The sequence below is a fragment of the Manduca sexta genome, chromosome 9 (assembly GCF_014839805.1).
Source record: "Manduca sexta isolate Smith_Timp_Sample1 chromosome 9, JHU_Msex_v1.0, whole genome shotgun sequence".
Lineage (NCBI taxonomy): Eukaryota > Metazoa > Arthropoda > Insecta > Lepidoptera > Sphingidae > Manduca > Manduca sexta.
In genome coordinates, this window is record NC_051123.1 from 9,022,937 (window position 1) to 9,043,727 (window position 20,791).

Below are 20,791 nucleotides of genomic sequence, written 5' to 3' on the forward strand. Positions count from 1 at the left end.
TACTCTATAGGTTTTGATTCACTCGTAAAATCGCACATATACGATATAAAGATGTTTTTTCATTGCATCGATTTACAAGTTTATCTTTTTCATGGCTCAAAGAGAGATTGTAAACTTAAGTATTTGATATAATAAATTGATACTCCTACCCCTTCCTCAGAGAATGGGTCTTGACAGACAGACCGACAGCGAAATGATCCTACAAGGGTTTCTTTTGAGGTACTGAACCTTAAAAAACACACATCCACAAAAATAAAGTATATTTTTTTGATAATAAGGTACTTTTAATAACAGCAATCATAAATTACGCTCTACAAATTCCTTTAATTACTTATCAATAAATAAAGCTTTCAATTACTTACAAACAAAATTAAACCTTAAAAAACATAATGCTTGAGAATACAAAATGCCAAACCAATAAACATTTTAATTAGGCATATAGCCATTTTGTATAGTTGATCACATTAAATTTACGCTGTCATAACAAGATATTAATTTCATGTTTTACCACAACATGACGAGAATTTTTATTCAGGTCATCATAAACAATGCCGAAGCTATTTTATTTTAGCCGAACATTGAAGGACGCATAACTATATTTGACAAAGTAGATACATTCAAATAATTTTGCCTGCGCCTTTTCAGATAGAAATAAACAGGGATTTTTTAAATGATTTTTAACTTCATTGGTAAAGAAAATAAAAATATCATAAACATAATATTTTTGTTATAAAAAGGGGAGTTTAGACCAACATACGCTGTTCCCAACCCTCTCTCTTATTGAATTTCAAGTATATTCCACCCATAGGCTGAGTGACGATGGCTTTAGGCTCAAAGCCCACTGCGCTGGGCATGTCATCAGCTAAATCCACTGAAAACTTCTTGAGTAACGTTATGAGTCCTGCCAACATCTGCATCTTTGCAAATCTCATCCCTGAAACAAAAGATAATCATTTATTGTATTTACACTTCATAAACAGTGTAGTTCCATAACCCTGGGGTTGTGCAGGGATAAATTCAGTGAAGTGTGAACAAAAATAATAATAAAAGAATGTTTAAATAATTTTAATAAAAATAAGAGATTAGTATAGCCATTAAATTTTTCCGTAATTTTATTTGTAAGTATTGGTAAAAGGGGCTGGAAGGTATCAAGAGGGTGAAAATGAATAAAATTTAGATGCCCGTGACCAATAAATCAAATTAGCTGTAATCCAAATCTTCATTTTCTTTAAGAATTGATATTAGATATTTTTTATTTTAGTGTAGTTTTTTTGTTCATATCAGAAAATCGAGATTCTTCTATACCTGATGGTAAGTGGATTAGGGTTCAGATAAAGTGTCAATTGCAGATAGATAACACAATTATGCTGGCCAGTTTTAAGCCACATCGCGCTCTTAATAAAATAATGACTTATTCCAAAATTGTTAATTTGTGGGAATCGTCAAAATTCTAATTTTTAAGTTGCTATAAAATTAAACTTATTAAAGATAGGTCAAAAATGAAACCTATAGCATAAAAAAAAAGGATAAAAAATAGTGCGCAAACAGAAATTAGTTTTTTTGACGATTCCCACAAATTAACAATTTTGGAATACGTCATTATTTTAGATGGATTCCTTGAGTCGTCAGTAATTCGTATGTTCAAATGTTTTGCTTTGATGTAAGAACTAAATTAATATTATTAAATGACCAATGATTTGAAGTTAACAACGTTCAACTTGTCCGAGTTATAATTTAAGTAATGTTTGCCGATCGCCTCATCTATTACATCATGCGGATATAAGTTCGATCAACTGAATAGTCGATATGTGTATTGTTAAGTATACTGTATGATTACAGTCTACCATACACAGATATGGGTTTTTTTAGTTATATATTTGCACATCATGATTATAAAGTGGATTCTAATTTATTATCACTATTTGAAAATTAGCACATCGCATATAAACATATCGTCCATTTTATGTATTTAGCTTAAAGTATATGAGGAAGTTGATCGATCTAAAAATGCAATCGGGAACAAAATCTGCTGGAATAATAGCTTAAAAATGACTTCTAATTTTGCTTGACATGAAATTTTTACGTTAGGTAGGTAAGCACTGGGGAAGGGTTTTCGGAAATTAATTTCCTAAGGGACCTTATCTTATGGACCACACGGCTAGTAGCGGCAAAAAGTGAAATTTTCCGATAGGGAACCTGATACAACAGATTAGATTTTACATAAATTACGGAAGGGATGCCGGTAGAAATCGGTTTATACAGCAGCAGCTAGTGATTATATAACACCAATTTCAATATATTAATAGATAACCTATGCTGCGTCTGCCTCACTCAGAATAATGTTACATATAAATCACAATGTAAAACTAGAAACTTTTCTAGTGACTGCACTATACGTAGTGTATGCGCCCAGCTTTCCATAAATTGAGGGAGATTAGGGCTTAGTTTACGCTGGTCTAGTTTTAACTCCACATAAAAATAGTTTTACAAAGTACCCTGAATCGTCGGGAATGAATGAAAAGGTGGAAGAGGCGAAAGAAGTATGTTAGAATTGTACAAAGAGACAATCAATAGTCTCTGCCTATGCCTACAGGATAGGGGCCTCATATTATGTATGTATAAAGTGTGATTCAACTTACCAATACAAGTTCTGGGTCCATCACCAAAAGGCATATAAGTATACGGCTTCACATTATGTTTCGCTTCCCCATAAAATCGTTCAGGACGGTACTCTTCAGGGTCGGGGAAGTATTCAGGGTCTCGATGCAGAGAAAATACAGGGACATGGACCCTCATACCTTTCTCTACAGTAAGGTCTGTCGGGAAAGTGTAATCTTCGACTACCTCTCTCGTAAGGACCCCAATAACTGGGTACAAACGCAGTGTCTCGTCAATACAGGCTAGCAAATAGGGTAGTTCACTGACGCAGCTGTAATCAAGCTTGTTCCCGTGCCTCTTAATGTATGAGTCAACTTCTTCATGAACTCGTTTCTGGGCTTCAGGACATTTGGCCAGCTCGTACAAAGTAAGGCACGAAGTGGTGGCCGACGTCTCAAAACCAGCTGCGAAGAACACTATACATTGAGCCACTAGCAGATCATTGTTAACTTCCAATTGTACTTTATCGGCGTTACCAGTTTTCAAATTGGTTATTGCATCACCCTCTATGAAATTATTTTTTTTCAAATTCAATATCAGGTCGATGAAGTCATTCCTTTGTGATGGTTTGTATCCGCGTGCTTCGAATACACCAGTTAACAGTTTAGAAAAAAATTGCTCGATGGTTGGCGGGAAGGATTTGAAGCCCAATCCGTAAAATACGAATGGCCATACTGCTCTGGTAATATTTTTAATACCCCTTGACGTTGTGCTTGCAAATATTTCATTTCCCATGGTAGTGAACGGGTTTCCTTCAGCGTTGACCAGGGTATTAGTGTCAACACCAAAAGCACACGATCCTATGCAGTCCATCGTGAATCTGATCAGCAAGGACCTTGATTCTAAGACGTTGCTCATCGCGGTTTCATTATCAAGAACTTTTTCAAAAACTCTGCTGCATTTCTCGATCAAATGGAACATGTTCTTCATTTTTCCCGACGAAAACAACGGTGTTAGGTTCTGACGCATGACCTTCCATCTGTCCCCAAACGTGAAGAAAAGATTTTGCGTAATGACTTCTTTGTGGCAGTACTTCGCGATCTCTCTGCTGCTGAAGTAGTAGAAATCTTTTGTCATCACAATCTTGATGAGTTCCGGGTCTCTGACGATCAGAGTGGGTTCGGTGCCATAAAACGCTCCGACGTAGGGCGCGTTAGGGAATTTCCTGTAAATCTTGTCGACGGAATGTCCAATATACTCCTTTAGGAGTATGTATCCAGAATAATTGCCGAGCACAGGCGCCGGTTTCATATACGGTACATTTTTTCTCTCCCAGTACCCAAACTGTCTTTTCGAAACATAGTATATGATAAGTAACAGACTCGACAAAAATAATATTAAAAATAGAGGTAACATCTTCGCGTGACAGTCGGTGCCAAAATAGTTATACACATTATCGCTTGAATGTTTTATATTTCTAACGCAATAGCATCACGGTGACAATGATATTAAAGTAATCTTCGGGACATTATCAATGTAAATTAAACGTAAAATACAATGCGAAATTGCTGGAACGTTTTTATTGTGAGATTATGTTATGAATATTAATGTCAGTCATAGAGGCCCATACGGGTTTACCAAATTTGAATACGTCGTAGTCTATTTTTGAATGCTTTTAACAACTTAAAATTATTACTAACTGAAAGACCCGGTGAACTTCGTATTTTTTTTTTGTTTTTATTGTTTCGAATGACGAGACGAGGTTGCATCTGGCTTGATGGTAAGCGATAGTCAACTGATGATTTATCTACGTAAAAAAAAAAAAAAAAAAAATGGTAAGCGATAAGACCACCCATAAATAGAAGAAACGCCATCCAACACCTTAAATAACAAAGTATAGATTGGTATTCCACTGCGCTCGCCATCCTGAGACATGAGATGTTAAATCTTATTTCATATATTTAGTTACGCTAGTAATAATATATGGTAATATGCTGGTGTGTCCAGTATATTATCATTGTAAACAAATAGCCCATACCAAACACATATAATATCTTTTGTAGTAACTATAGGTATTTTTATTTTATTCGTTTATGTAAAGTTGTTTTCATTTATAAAACTTATCACATTATTATATAATTATGTTTGTTATTGAAAATGCTATGTACCTAAGTAATACACCATTTTGGACACTCACCTTTTATCCTTGAAGGTAGGTAAAGGCTCAATTGGTGCACCCACTTTCCGCCGTGTGTATTCCGTCCCATGATGTGATAGACAAATTATCGCCATATCGGCCACAAATTCTAGTCTCCACGGTGATATTGAGTAGACAATCCCAATATCACCAGCTAGTCCGTCCATCCGTTTTTTTTATCATGAAATATATTTGCATGCTGTGGTCTCCTATAATTGAAGAGGCATGTCACATTGCTAAATGTAAAAATGCTACGACATTGTTTTTATTATATGCCGTGTATCCTTCGTTGGAGGTCCTTAAATAAATAAATAGTATTAATTCCCAAAATTACGTGACCGTCTTTACGCGACGGAACTTTTACGGCGTAAATTATGTCGTAGTTCCAAAATAAATAACACACAACGCAATTACGTTTTTGATTAAAAGCTAATGTAAACAATAACATCTTTGATAAACCAAACATAGTATATTTTAATATAATAATTATTTAAGATAAATGTGGAAGTCAACTATAACATGTTTTTTTAGCATAACCTCACTTTTTTAGCCTGGTAACGGCCGGCTTATACAAACACCAGATTTTGGGTGAGCGCTTTAGGCGTTCGCAACACTTGAAAATGAAGCGACCATGCTGATGGCAACCCACTAACGGATTATGAATTTCGGTTCAGGACGGTCACTGGGAGAGGATGAGACATCGACGATTACGTAATAACAATTATTTTATAGGTAAAAAAACAGTGATAGTCTAGTTTGGTGTGGAACAGACTGCCGAGACGATTGTCCACAGGTTCAAAAACCAAAAGGGCACACACCTCTGACTTTTCTAAAATTATGTGTGTACTCTTTGTGAATTATCGCTTGCTTTAACGGTGAAAGAAAACATCGTGAGGAAACCTGCATACTTCAGAAGTTTTCTATAGGAATTTCGAGGGTGTGTGAAGTCTACCAATCCACACTAGGCCAGCGTGGTGGACTAAGGCCCAATACCTCTCAGTAGTAGAGGAAGCCCGTGCCCAACAGTGGGACAATATATAATACAGGGTTGGTATTATAAAGTTTGTACACTTTTCGTACCTTAGTACTATAGACTGCCGTTTATTTTAACGTGGGCGAAGTCGTAGGCAAACCTACTTTAACAAATATCAAATGTATTTAGTAAGATTCTAGAAATTTTGAATTTACGTAGTTAACGCACTTTTAAATACATAGTTGAAATTAAAAGAATGACGGGACCATACTGATGGTAGATCTCTCATATGAGAGTTAGCCTGGGTACGTAACACCGAAACGGCTATTCCTGCCGCCATGAAGTAGTGTGTAGTCACTGTTGTGTTCCGGTTTGAAGAACATTGCAGCCAGTGTAACTACTGGACATAATAAGACTTAACATCTCATGTCTCAGTATGGCGAGCGTAGTGGAATACCAAACAATACTTTGTAATTCAAGTTGTTGGATGGTGTTTCTACTGTTCAAGAGCGGTCGTATCGCTTACCATCAGCCGAAGGGCAAGCTCGTCTCGTCATTCAAAGCAAAAAAGGGTCTAATCCTGTAAGGCTTCTCTTTAATCTAGAATCAATCAAATTTGGCAAGAAGCGATATCTTACAGCACATATACACAAATACTTTTCTTTTTGGGTTAAGAGAATTTATTTTACTCATTAAGGCGATACCTCAAGGTCCATTTTCATACATTTTGTTTCGGCTTTAATCTGGGTAACTAAACAAGTATTGGCAAGTAAAGAATTTAAATTCACGTCTAGTTAGTGATTAGTTCTCGCAGTTGAAAGAAAAACGTAAAAATAATTAATAATCATGGATATTTCGGCCTTTAAAATTTAATATGACGAAATTTAAAGACAAGATGTCCACTTACAATGAGTGTTAGTAGTTTAAAGCTACTTAAAAACGATAGTTAGCTCAATAAATCTTTACATGTATTTAAGATATTTCTTCCCTTACAATTTTTTTTTCAATTATCTTTTAAAAAATAGCAGTGTAGTAAGTATTTTTAAATATATCAGCTAGGAAATAAATTCAGAAATGTTTAAAAATAAGTTGCCGGCTGGAATCCAGTTTACTGTCTTCTTTTTTTTTAATGAAAATGAAACAAAATCGTATACAATATGGAAGAATTCAAATCAACCAAACAGAAACAACGTTTATTTGCATGATCGCATTCAGTGGGGACTACAAAGCGACCGCTATATTTATCATTGTGACAACCCTAACTGATAAAGTTGACCCTAGTAAATCAAAGACAGATAAATTGGCTATTTATTGAACCAGATATCTTATAACCAAGAAACTTTAATTGAGTTTAATTTTGTTGATATTAACAATACGGTTTTTTTAATTATAACTTATTATGTGCTTGTTAGAAGTAAATTAAATATATTCTCTCAATTATCCTTTTCGTATTTTTTATGTATGTTAAAAATAAGATTTAAAATTTTCCTGTCAGTAAAAATAGAAGACATTTATTCTTGGTTCCACAATTATTTACCTTTCGTGGTTATTGAAATTGTTTACTTAAAAAGACATAGAATAATGTATAATTCAATTTGTGAAAAACACACCACAGACGTTTGTAATAGTGAGTCAGCGACATGTCAAAAACGCGCTGCCAAAATAAATATTATAACGTTTGAGAGTCCACAACTAAGTGTACATTATAAACTAAATAAAAGAATGTGAATTAAGAAGTTGAAAACAACGCTCAATATTTGTGAGTTAAGGAATATTAAAAAAATGAAGCTTTTTATTTTGTTACTTTCTTAAGATTGATTGAGCTAACCATAGTTTTTAATACAAACACTTATTGTAAATGACTAACACCTTTGAACAAAATTTCAAGAAGAAATTCAATGTATTGAACAATTTAAGGAGTCAAGCTTAAAAGCAGACACTCAAGAGCGTGTTCTCAACTGGGTCGGCGCTGGTACATAACTAAAAGGTAGCTCTCTAATTATGTCACATAGAGGTGACGTTAAGTTACCCTCTTCTTTTCCCGTCAATATTATGTTTTTCATGCAGTCGTTTTTCGTAGGCATAACTATATGACGTTTAATATTGCAGTTGTCAGTTTCAACCTGTAACTGTTCCTCCACGTTACCCCCTTGTCATACTCACAACCACATGACGGATAGCATAGAAAATACATAAAACCTTTAGTCGAATCATTTAAAGGAAAATAAACCTAATTTAACCCTTCCTCCCTCCCATACGTCTCATGCTTCCCACTTCTCCTTCGGGTCTCCGTTGTCGCTAAGCCAAGACGCATTCGCAAGGACCTACTGGTGTTGACAACGGGAAAAATTGAGGACTCCCATGGACCGTGCACTAGGGACATTCGGCACTAACAATGCTGAACTCCCTGAGTAATGGATATGGTGGGTACGTTACTGCAAGAAAAAATACCTATAACTATTACACCTAATATTACTTATTATAATTTTCAGCTTCAACTTGTAGCGTGGCAAAACAATGAGTTGGCAATATAACATAAAAACATAAAATTAGAAGCAATCAATATACAGTCATGGTCAAATATAGACGGACGCAATAAAATTATGACTAAACTTAAATGTTTTAACGAAAGGTATTTGCTATTGGTCTTAGTATATGTAGGTGAAAAAAGTCAGGATTGGTCTGTTTTTAATTAGCGAGTTTAGTTTGTTTTTTTGGATAAGCCCTAATTTATTGGATTGACTTTTTTTATTGTGGCTTTTTTGTTTTTTGGGAGTTTTAAATGTCAAAATTTCATTTTTATTCGTAAAAAGGCCAAGAGCTGGAAAAAGTAAGAATTTGGACTGTTTTTAATAATCGAGTTTCGTTTGTTTTATTTTCGGCTACATCCCAATTTAATAAATTTATATCGTAAGAAAATTTACAGATTTTTCTGTTTTTTTTTTTTGGGCAATTGAAATGCCAAAAAATTCAACAAACGAACCACTTCTACAAAATTTTATTTTAATTCGTGAAAAGTCAAGATAGTTTTCCTTACTGCTTCAATATTAGGAATTTTGTCTCTAATTTTTTAATAAATTTGGATTTTCTTAAGTGCAAAAATGAGACAATTACTAACTTCACAAAGTATTGAATTAACTTTAAAAAAAATTAGCTAATTTTCCCTTTTTGCTATGCGTTCTTTTAATTTGACCGTGAATGTATTTACTGGTCTCATAATTGTTGTAAATGATACGTTAAACTACTCTAATGGGACGAATTTAGAATAGCCACTTGGGGGGCGATTGAACGGTTATATTGGGGTCACCGTACCTTACGATACGGCGTTGTGCCGCCCGGATTTGATGTTGATCTTTGGGCGACCGTCGGGCCGAGTCCCTAACCCTATATACAACGCACGGCATATTACCGAATAAACCAAGAGCGGGGGTCAAATATTTTTCGTTATCAATACAGCCCTGGTTTGTAGAAGTTGCGAAAATTCCAATGTCACGGTTTGTGATTATAGTATAAACAGAATAAGTAAATAATCTCTATTATGTAGATAAATGGGGAACTCCAGGATGTACATTATTAAAGAATATTAGCATATTGTTATTTGTCCTTCCATATCCTATATAATAAAACAAGGTCCTCCTACCGCGTCTGTCTGTTTCAACGCGATAAACTTGAAAACTACTGAACGGATTTTCACAAGGTTTACATCAATTGACGGAATACTTAAGGAGGAAGGTTTATATATGATTTATTGAAATGAAATAATTTATTTGAACCTGTAAAATGTTATACATTATTATGATTCTGTCAATATTAACTCTACAACCAGTTCGGAAAGCAGTTCTCACCAGAGAAGAACGGGGAAGAAACTCTGGTGTAGTTCTTTCCAAAATCAGTTTAAGGTATAAATAAGGACATATCGAGAAAGCAAAAGAATAAAATTATTTTTTTATTATTGTTTAGAGCAGTTCATTTATACGCTATCAAAATGGGTAGTCATTTTTTTCCCCATACGAGTGCACAACCCTCTTAGGATTTCGTATTTTGTTGAAATATGATGATGATTGTTGATAATGTTGGAATTTTTTAAGCCGACTGGGGACTTTGTTTTATAATATGTAAGGATAGAATTATATGTAATAAAAATCACATACTGCTGCTGATGGTAGGATATATTTTATATCCGCCTGGATAGCGACCACCACAAGGTGTTAAAACCACCTATAGTGGCCCACGTAAGTGTCGCGTTCCGAGATCAGCCTGTGTATATCCGGTTCCAACAGGCCGGCATAATTGTGTCGACTGCCGAGGGGTAATCATCTCTCGTCAATCGACATTCTATTGGACCCCACTCCATTTACCATCAGGTGCAGTAGGTCACTTTGCCGTGACCGTATAAGACCCATACAGTAGGAGAGGTGGACGTGCTAAGCTGTTTACATACAGGGCGGACTTGTTATAATTTTTATGTTGTACATCACAATCTTACAAAGACAACGGAAACTTGACGTTAGTGTAAACATAAAATATAAGATACATTTGGCAATAAAATAACTGATAAAATACAATGATTTTTTACAGAAAATTTTGTAAACAAAATAAAATATTTGACTAAGATTTACAAATATATTAATTCGTAATAAGTTCCCAAGATATAATTGAAACAGTAATTTTTAAAATATCTCGGCCAAAATCTTATTTTAGTACATATACACATAGTGTCACGCCTCTTTTTTCATAGTTAGGCAGAGGTGAAACACTACAATTATACCAGCTATGTTAAACTCCATAAAATAAGGGTTAATATAAAACAGTACTAATTTAAAATTATCCTATAAATAACGCAAACGTGGTAATACTACATGTTTGATACGGTTCAACAAAATAATTTACTTTTATCACAGATAAGGAAAAGTTATGCAAAAATATGGTTTAATGTACAGAGATATAAGATACTCAAAATGTTTATATAATTTCAAATTGGCGGCATTGTTTATTGAACAATACAGATAAGATAGAGGCCTTACGTGGACAGAGCAAGCTGAGCAAATAAAGATATGAAGACAATAACGCCACGAATTGAAATAATTAGGGTTACGTGTTTTTAAAAGGAGATGTTCAACATATTTTGTCGAAGTGCGTGTGGAGTGGTCGCCCGGATTCGACCGAAAAAAAACCCAATTTGAACTACACTGGTGACCCGATTAATTAGGCTAATTGTTGTTAAGTGTATCCGCAATAGGCCAGCGTGGTGGACTAAAGCCTAATCCCTCTCAGTAGTAGAGGAGGCCCGTGCCCAACAGTGGGCATAATACAGGGCTGTTATTCATCATTTCAGCCGGGAATCGTCCATTGTTGGACATGGGCCTCCGCTATTGAGCGCCACAGGGACCGGTTCTAGGCCGCCCTCATCCATCGGACTCCGGCGAACCTTACCAGGTCGTTGATCTATCATGGGCGCCTGCCTACGCTGCGTTTTCCGGTTCATGGTCGCCACTCCAGAATTTTTCCGCCCCAACGGCCATCAGTTCTACGAGCTATGTCTATGGCTGATATTACATCTTCTAAACCATAAGAGATAGCGGGCTGAAATGATATACTAAAGTAGTGTGACCGAAGAAAAACCCAGTTCTTAAGATAACCATCTGTTTTTTTTGTGTGGTAATGGAAAAATATACTACAGTTTTTTATAGGTTATTTATTATTACTTTTTATAATACGTAGTGATATGTTGCAATTTAATCAAAGGTTATATTATTTAATGAAACCGTCTTTTGAAGATTTTCAAATTATATGAGATTTAAAGGGTTTCGTTATCTAAGTAGTCTTTATTCGCGGCTCAGCTCGCGTTCAAGTCCGTCAACGAAATTAAAAATAGGCTATAGTATTAGGGATAACATAGTTTTTTTATTGAATCAGTTTTTACATAGTTACGAAGAATATTTATTCCATACATACAGAATTTATATCTTTTCAATATTAATGTAGATTATGGCAGATGCCCTAAAAATAAAAAAAAGGCTCCCTTTATATAATGCAACTCCCCCAACAAAACAGCGCGTTAACCATATTTATAGAAAAATACAATACGTATAGAAAAAAAATTAAGCAATTAATTAGTTTTAGTTGAGAATTTTTAAAGCAATCATTCGTAAATCTTTGAATACTCCTAAATCGCCTAAATCCTTAGTACTCCGTAAATCTATGAAACGAATGCTCAAGGTTATTTACTCGGGGAAGCGTCTTAAAACAGTCTACATATAAATATACAAAAAAATAGAAAAAGTACGCCATTATATACGGAATATCGATGCAAATATTACATTCACGCTTGGATAGTATTTATTCTCTCTGCCTTCCGTGTTATCACGTGAATCGGGTATAATATATATAACCATTTCTGGTTCAATTTGGCGGCAAAACATTTTTTTTTTAAATGATATAGTTGGCAAACGAGCCTACGGTTCACTTGAACGTATTGCGCTTCCTAACTTTTTCTAAATTTCTTTCTTTTTTTAAACTTATTGCGCATCCTAACTCAGTTGTGTCACATTTTAAATTATTGTAATATTCTAAATATATTTTGAAAATATATGATGATAAGTGCCTCTCCGCCCCCTTTGAACATCTACAATAGCAGGGGCCTTAGAGATGTGTTGCCAGCCTTTTACGTGGGAATAGGCTATTTTTTTAATACGCCAGGTCGTATCTCTCTATATTGTTATTTTTGTTATAATTGTAATTAACCCAAGCCGAATTATAAGAGAGACCTACTGCGTAGCCAATGTCTATTCAAATGCGCTGGCTAGTTATAGTGAAGATATCGTGTTATCGACAACGAATTAAATCACACTTGACTTTTAGATAACCTTTTTGTGTATTTATTAATATTGGCAAATCATTATATAATAAAACAAACTAAATATTTACTTATCATTACGCTTCTTATTTTTCAAGGGTAGGCAGAGGGCACATATACACTTTTACGGTACAAAATAGGCGAGCGTGTTGACATTTACCGTACACAATCCCAAACCAGGTTTATTTTGAGATCACTTTACTCGGATTGAACCTGAGACAGAACGGCAAAGAAGGTAATGTATACGCAATAGTAATATATCACAAATATCGGACTTTTCATGTTCGCGAATACGAATACAAATATTTCCTTTTTTATTATAGTGATACAAGAATATTCCTTAAACTCAAATTTTACAAGCTGAACGCATAAGTATTCTATATAATAATCCCTCCTTTTTCCTGTGTTTTATTGTGGAATGAGGGATAAAAGTTCTGTAGTGTTGTGTTTATGCGTATATGTGGCCGGCAAAGGGTAGGACTAGGCAATCGCTAGTTGATACGATGGCTGTTAGATATGCTGTTAGCTACAAATGAATTGTATTGGTATTATATAATTATTAAATTTGTTTTAGCCTTTTATTTCACGGTTTTTTGCTATTTTTCTTTTTGTACTTGGCTTGTCGCAACATTAGTTTCATAAGGATTTAGTTTTATAAATAATAAATAAAATAATATCAGCCCTGTATTATATACTTGCCCACTGCTGAGCACGGGCCTCCTCTACTACTGAGAGGGATTAGGCCTTAGTCCACCACGCTGGCCTAGTGCGGATTGGTAGACTTCACACACCTTTGAAATTCCTATAGAGAACTTCTCAGATGTGCAGGTTTCCTCACGATGTTTTCCTTCACCGTTTTATAAATAAATATACATTTTGATCTACAAATATATTCGTGTAAAATTCGCACAATTTGATAAATACGAATATCAAAATAATGCACATATTCACAACCACGAAAATTCTTTACATCACTAATACCCAATACAACTTTGCACCCAAATAGATATCAGATTTGAAAAGCAATTATAATGATAAAAGGTAATAATTCGTATCAACACAATAGCGCACTTATCAAGCAATATAAAATGATAAATATATTTTGATCTTGTCATAATTATGATAACTATCGTAATGGCTATTGATTGATGTTATCAGGTACGTATTATTCGGGTATAAATGCTTAGACAAAAGGTACAAATACTGATGCAGAAATAACCAGACTTGTACGAAGATTCGAGTCGTGCATATCGCCTGCGGGATTGCGACAAGGACTAAGGGAATCATCGAAAAGCACCCGAGAAACGAGCAAAGAATTAGCAGACTATCAGTCCGACATTCGTCAGAGGAAGCCCGTAGCCGTCCCTAATGCGCCGAAGAGGCCCTACGCTGAGTTTTAGTTGGTATGCCGTGCGTTGTATACAGGTTAGGGACTCGGCCCGGCGGTCGCCTGAAGGTCATCATCAAATCCGGGCGGCTCAATGCCGGGTCGTAACGCACGGTGACCCCAACATAACCGCCCAGTCGCCCCCCACGAAGGCTGGGCAGTAGTCATAAGCACTTTCTCCGAGAAACGAAAAAAGGACTACCAGTCCAAGGGTCAGATGACATCACGACGTATGGCAGAAAGAAATGAGGTTCGCTCAGGAGTGAAATGAACGGCGTGATTTATTTATTTATTTATTTCAATTAGAACGGATAAACCAATTACACTAATTAAGTTAATAATAACAATATATAACTATACTAAAAAATGAAACAGATAATAACTACATGAAATATGCGGTATCATGAGTTAATTTCACAATAATGCAAACATTCATACTGGATCACGTTCCAATCAGCCGAAAAAACGTCAAAATCGGGTGCGCTATTAAGAAGAGCATTAAGAGCGTTGAGAGTTCGCGGAATCGGTGATCTAGAACGTGCTACAGTACGGCACCGCGGGACAGCAAACAGATTGTGCGTCCTACTACGACAATACTTGTATGGTACAAAGAGCCTACAGAGCTCGTTATTCAGACCGGGAGCGTCTATTAACCCTCTCAGTACTTTGCACATGGTTGTTATTTGGTCATACCATCTCCTGACTTCAAGGGAGTTGTATCCTAGACATCCCAGTAGGAATTTCGTTGGGTACATGTAAGGATAGTAGGCATAAATACGTTTGTATAAATATCTTAAAAGGCTTTTTGGACCTTCTCAAGCATGAGTGCATAAGTGCTCTCATAGGGATGCCAGACACATGCACTTGCCTCAATTTTGCTGCGAACCAATGCAGAAAAAATGATTTTGATCACACTAATGTTGTGGAAATCACGCGAATTACGAAGCACGAAACCCAAGCGCCGATAACATTCGTGTGTCAATGTTACGACACACGAATGTTATCGGCGCGTTATATAAACGCTACCAATAGCTTTTGTCTTTTTTGATGTATTTCAAAAATTTACCAATCAGAACAAAGGTTTTATTGACGTACTTACAAATAGGTTATTATTGCTTTGAATGATGAGACGAGCTTACTGTTCGCCTGATGAGAGACATGAGATGTAAAGTATTATGTCTAGTAGTTACACTGGCTGCAATGTTCTTCAAACCGGAACACAATAGTGACTGCATACTGCTGATTGGCGGCAGAAGTAGACATTGCGGTAGTACTTACCCAGGCGGACTCTCACATGTGAGACCTACCACAAGTTTTAATTAGTTCATTCTCGAAATCGAATTGAAGACTGAGATTGGGATCCTTTATTAAAATGGATTTTAGAGACGATATTTATATCTAGCAGTGGCTACCGGCATATAATATTTATAGCCTCATTTTTGCAGTAATCATACAATATTATTTATCAGCTAAGTTGGTAAAACCCACTCTGTTATTGGTATGATGACTAGAACCGCTTTTAGTGTAGGGTTTATTGATTTACATGACATGATCTTTAATCAATCATCAGCAAAACGAACATATCGTTCACTAACAATAATACGTGTTGAATGCATTTGGGGCATCGCGCTCTGTCATTTAAATCCGACCCTGATGCCAATTATGTCTTGTTGAAGAGAGATTATAATATGGAAGCGATAATACGTTAATTAAAATGCTGGTTTGATATTATTAATTAGCGATGATACTAAAAGATCTAGATGCAATCTACTTGTAGTGTGCAAACCGTGTTAAGTACGTTATAATATATATAAAAATGAATCCCCATTTTCCTTAGTTACGCCATCACGCGAGAACGGCTGGACCGCTTTCACTATTTTTCGTTGTGTTTGTTATTGTCAGGAAAAGGTTCTTAAGAAAGAAAAAATTCAAAAATTTGCGCGGAAAATTAGAAAATTAAATTTTCCGCGCCAATTTTTTGAATATTTATACTAAATTATTTTTATTTAATTTAATTTTAAAACTTAACGAAAATATTAATTTTATATAACTGTCAGCGATTGACAGAATGCGCGCTGCAAATTCATATAAATAAGACGGGACAACGTCTGTTGGGTCAGCTAGTACGTTATATAATGTACTCCGAACTCTATAAATATAACGTATATTAGAGATTAGGGTATTTGACTCATTTTGTTTATTACTCTTTTAAAATAATTACATCATAGTAATTCGAACAAGAATTATTAAAATACTGTAAAAAGTCATCAAGTTATAAGCCTTTGAATTTCGGTAGAAGGGGTAAGTGTCAAGAAACGAGAAAAGAAACGCAATACGCGCACGTGACGTCATCGAGAATTACAATTTACACGAAAGAATGAGACGAAAGGATATTCTCACTACTTGCTCACTCCTGCACATTACAATATTTGAAATATGAATTTCTACCCCATTTAAGCAATATTTATGCAGTTTCCATAGAATGCTTCTTATTCATGATATTTGCTGTAACATATAAAATAATATACCCAATTCAATAGGAAAATACTCTATTCGGACTGCGCACGCTGCGAGGGATCGTATTTGATAATTGTTTCTGATATAGTGGGGTTTTACACACTAAAGTACACACATACCTTTTGAACGTACCGCCTGAAATTATTGTCTTTCGATATTTATTATCTATAATCGTATATTTATATTGTACAATATGATCTAAGAGAGAAGGTATTAAATATAGTACTGATATTGTTATCTTGGTTATCCGCTATGTTTTCCTACCTCACTCGATTTTATTTATTTACTTTATTATATTTATTTTATTTACTTATAAACTAGGAAAGAAGCCAGAAGACGGGCTAGAAGACGACGAATCCCATGACCTTCCTTTGAATCCGTATTACGCCGCGGTGTTTTCCATGCGAAAATTATTCTCCTATATCATCTATTATCTAGTTTTAATCGTTGTAATATAAGTATTACTAAGGAAATAAAAACTCTTATATCTATCACCGTATAGAGTATAAAATGCTCGGATCTGCTGTTCTGGGGCGGTGGTGTCCAGCAGTGGCGAAGGATGTTTTCCAAAAGGGAATCTGACACATACTACTACTAGTAATATGCTTAAATGCTGTGATAAATCGTTCTAATAATTTGAAATAAATTACGAAAGGGAAGCCGACAGGAATCGGGTTATATGGACCCTTCGTTATTGGTGTCCAGATAAATGAACATTCTTACGGTGCGAATTTTTTAAATCGCATCGCTACTACTTAACGATCGTTAACTTGAGATCGCGCCTGGTAGCCGCGAATTTAGTTCAAAACATGTCAATGTCACGTAAAAATTTATGCTCATTTTTGCAAACATGGCTGGCAGATATTAGCATAGCCAATGTTTGGCGAGTGATGAAATTTCTGGTGCCCGTGTAAATATTAAACATATGTTCTTTATAAAAATTGTTTTAATTGAATATAGCACGAGTTATTATGTTATTTAGCGACTATATTTAAAAAAAAAACTGCATACTAAATTAATGAATCCCTCAGACAGGTACGCAGGAGATATTACAGTGCATAAGTGTGTGCGCAATACGCAGGTGCACTGTTTGTTCCTTCACTCTCATGGTCCGGTGAGACGTCAAGCCGACTTGACCGGAGAGAGATCAGGCGCAGGACCAATGGCTTTACGTGCTTTCCTCGGCACAGGAGTATTACACCACCTTTCTAACCGCAATTAAGTAATTTTTAAGATGGATAAACTCAGTCACACCTTCTGGCTCCACCCGGAATTCAAATCCAAGACCTCAGGGCTATAGTCATAATCTTACTGCTTACGCATTATGACTACGCCATCGATGCAGTCATAGTTCACACTGACTGACTGACCATATAGTGTATAGCCAAACACGGTGATTATAGAAGCATGTAATTTTCTGCACATAACGTAGGCACTAAAAAAAAATTATCCCCTTAGGGCAGCGGTCGGCAACCTTTAGACAAGCGGGGGCCACATGGCAGTAAAATCGGGCAAAGGCAGGGTCAGGGCCGGTCTTAGATATTTGGGATCTTGACCGATTTTAAGGGCCCAGCTGTATTTTTGTTCGTAAAACCATTATTTCTATGATGTCTTTTGAAATCCTGTCGCGGACTTCTAAGCGCCATCCTCCCTATAACCTAGCGCATAGGATGACTACCCCGGACTGGGGCGGGTCGCACTTGTCAAGTCGAAAAATATTTAATTTTTGATTTAATAGAAAATAAAATTTTCTTATGTTTTTTGGTATACATTATTCTATATGCAAACAGTAAATAGTTAGAAAAAGCCCTTTTGTGAAAATTGTATTAAAATAGTTTAACAAATAATACAACTATTGTAATATTGTCTCGATCAGTCGGCCAAAGTGGACGTGCCAATAGTTTTTGTTTTAATTTCTTTTATTTGTTCTGCAATTTGCGTATTCCTTAATTCGACCATATTACAAGTGTTGTGGGTTCAATATACCTTATCAAAGAATTGGAGATTTACCACCTTTCGCTACACGCCGCTAGCTGTGGACCCCCCCGCACCATCGGTAAATCTATGAGGAAAGAGTGCAGCTGCATTTTTTATCTCTCTCCACGCGTCGTGCCAAGTTTAACTAATACTTATCGTCACTGCGTAACCGATCAAGATGAGCGTTCTGCGCTCACCAAAGGCGCTAAATGACGTGTCTACGTTGACTGGCTCACATCCGGACCTTGCCGCATATGAATCTACCTCCTCGGATACAAAAACAACTCTTCGAAAGCGTAAAAAACCCGAATCGAATCATTTAGGAAAAGAAGATTTCTACGAATTTAAAAAGGAAATTATGTCGTTTCTGCAAGAATTTAAAGAAACGAACGACAACTTTATGCAAAACATGAAATTAGAAATAACTGAGTTAAAAGGGCAAATAAGTTCAGTGACCACGACAATTAGTAATTTAACCCAAGAACACACAAACATTAAATCGGAACTATTGGATCTCACCAAATCATTGGATTATTACTCTAACTCTTTCGATGATATAAGGGCTCATACACAATCCCTATCCATGGAAATGAGTCAATTCAAGCATATCGAAGAAGACTTTTCAAGTGTTAAAATTCGCCTTTCTACGATAGAACGTGAACATAACATGCAACAGCAACGAGAGCGTTCACACAATCTTGAGATTACTGGGTTTCCCGAAACGAAGAATGAAAACCTTCATGGGTGTATGCTACTGTTATGTGAAGTCATTGGTATACAAATAAGTGCGGATGATATAGTAGCCATCTACCGTGTTCCTACACGTGTAACAAACGCACAGACCCCCAAAAATATCATAGCAAAAATGAAAACCCAGGCAATTAAGGATTCAGTTATATCTGCAATTCGAAAGAAAAAAGGGCTAACCACCGATGACATTGGAGTAACAAAAAATAACGTTTCGCGACGCATTTATGTAAATGAGCATCTCACTCCTTTTTACAAATTGTTACACAGGAAGACCAGAGAAGCAGCTTCTACTGCTGGATATCAACATGTCTGGATACGAAACGGCAAACTTTTCGTCCGAAAAAAACGACACGTCCCCGTCTATGAGCATACTAGATTACGAAGATTTAAAAAAAGTGAAGTGAACGTAATAATATTTTTCTTTATATTGTGCTTGATATGGAATACAAAATCTGTTTCAAGAGGTGGGCCAAATGCATATAATGTAGTAGTATACAATATTATCTTACAATTCTATTACCTCTTTTATAACATACTAAAGTTTTACTTAAAATCTATGTATATATATGTACTATATATTTGTATATTATCTTTATTTGTACATGATATACCTAAACATAATTTTCGGATGTATTCAAATTCGTTCAGCAATAATTCATCCAGTAAAATACACAAATTAGGCCAAACACACACACATTTTAAGCCACATTATTTCTTACTTTATTGCAATAATGTATTCGTATATACGTGATCGTAACCTTCATTTATTGTATCAAAATGTTCGTGGCCTAAGATCAAAATGCTTACAATTATACAATAACATATTACTACATAATTACGATATATTACTTTTTACTGAAACGTGGCTTCATAAGAATATTATGGATACAGAATTGTGTGACGACAGGTATGACCTCTTTCGTTACGATCGTGACTGTCTATATTCTAACAAAAACGGGGGGTGGAGTAATGGTCTGCACGCGGCGTGAACTTACTGCTGAGTTGTATACGGAATGGCAAGGATCACCCGCAACTGAGTCCATATGTATACGTATACCTGGGCGCATACTTAATTCATCATCAAACCTTTTTATTATAGTAGCATATCTCCCGCCAGACTTGAACGATTTACCGACGCGTTTGGATTGCATTAAATTGAACACACAACATATTATTGATAAATTTCCATCGGACAATATTATTTTAATAGGCGATTTTAATTTAAACTTCATATTGTGGAGTGACAATTATAATTATACGTTGTCTAATTCCAACTCTCGAATGCTTACAGACACAGCCACCTCCTTTGTGGAACATATGTATTTCTTTGGTCTGAATCAGTATAACATAAATAGGAATGCCGACGGCAATACTTTGGATCTGTGTTTTAGTAGTTTACCTTGCACCGTATTACGTAGTACACAACCGTTAATAAAAGAAGATCGTTATCATCCCTCACTAGACATAAGGGTTTTAGATTTACACGTTGTCCCATTCAAAACTAACAAGGAACCTTATTTTAATTTTCACAAATGT

The 20,791-nt window shown here is 35.5% G+C and overlaps 1 protein-coding gene across 1 annotated transcript; it reads right to left on the reverse strand.

The window, feature by feature from the left end:
• Positions 1-243: 243 nt before the first annotated feature.
• Positions 244-4,050, reverse strand: LOC115452947 (cytochrome P450 6B5). Its single transcript, XM_037436811.1, has 2 exons — positions 2,640-4,050; positions 244-934 (listed from the first exon to the last, which is right to left on the reverse strand). The coding sequence occupies exons 1-2, from the start codon at positions 4,012-4,014 to the stop codon at positions 744-746; spliced, it is 1,566 nt and encodes a 521-aa protein (XP_037292708.1). The 5' UTR covers positions 4,015-4,050; the 3' UTR covers positions 244-743.
• Positions 4,051-20,791: the final 16,741 nt, after the last annotated feature.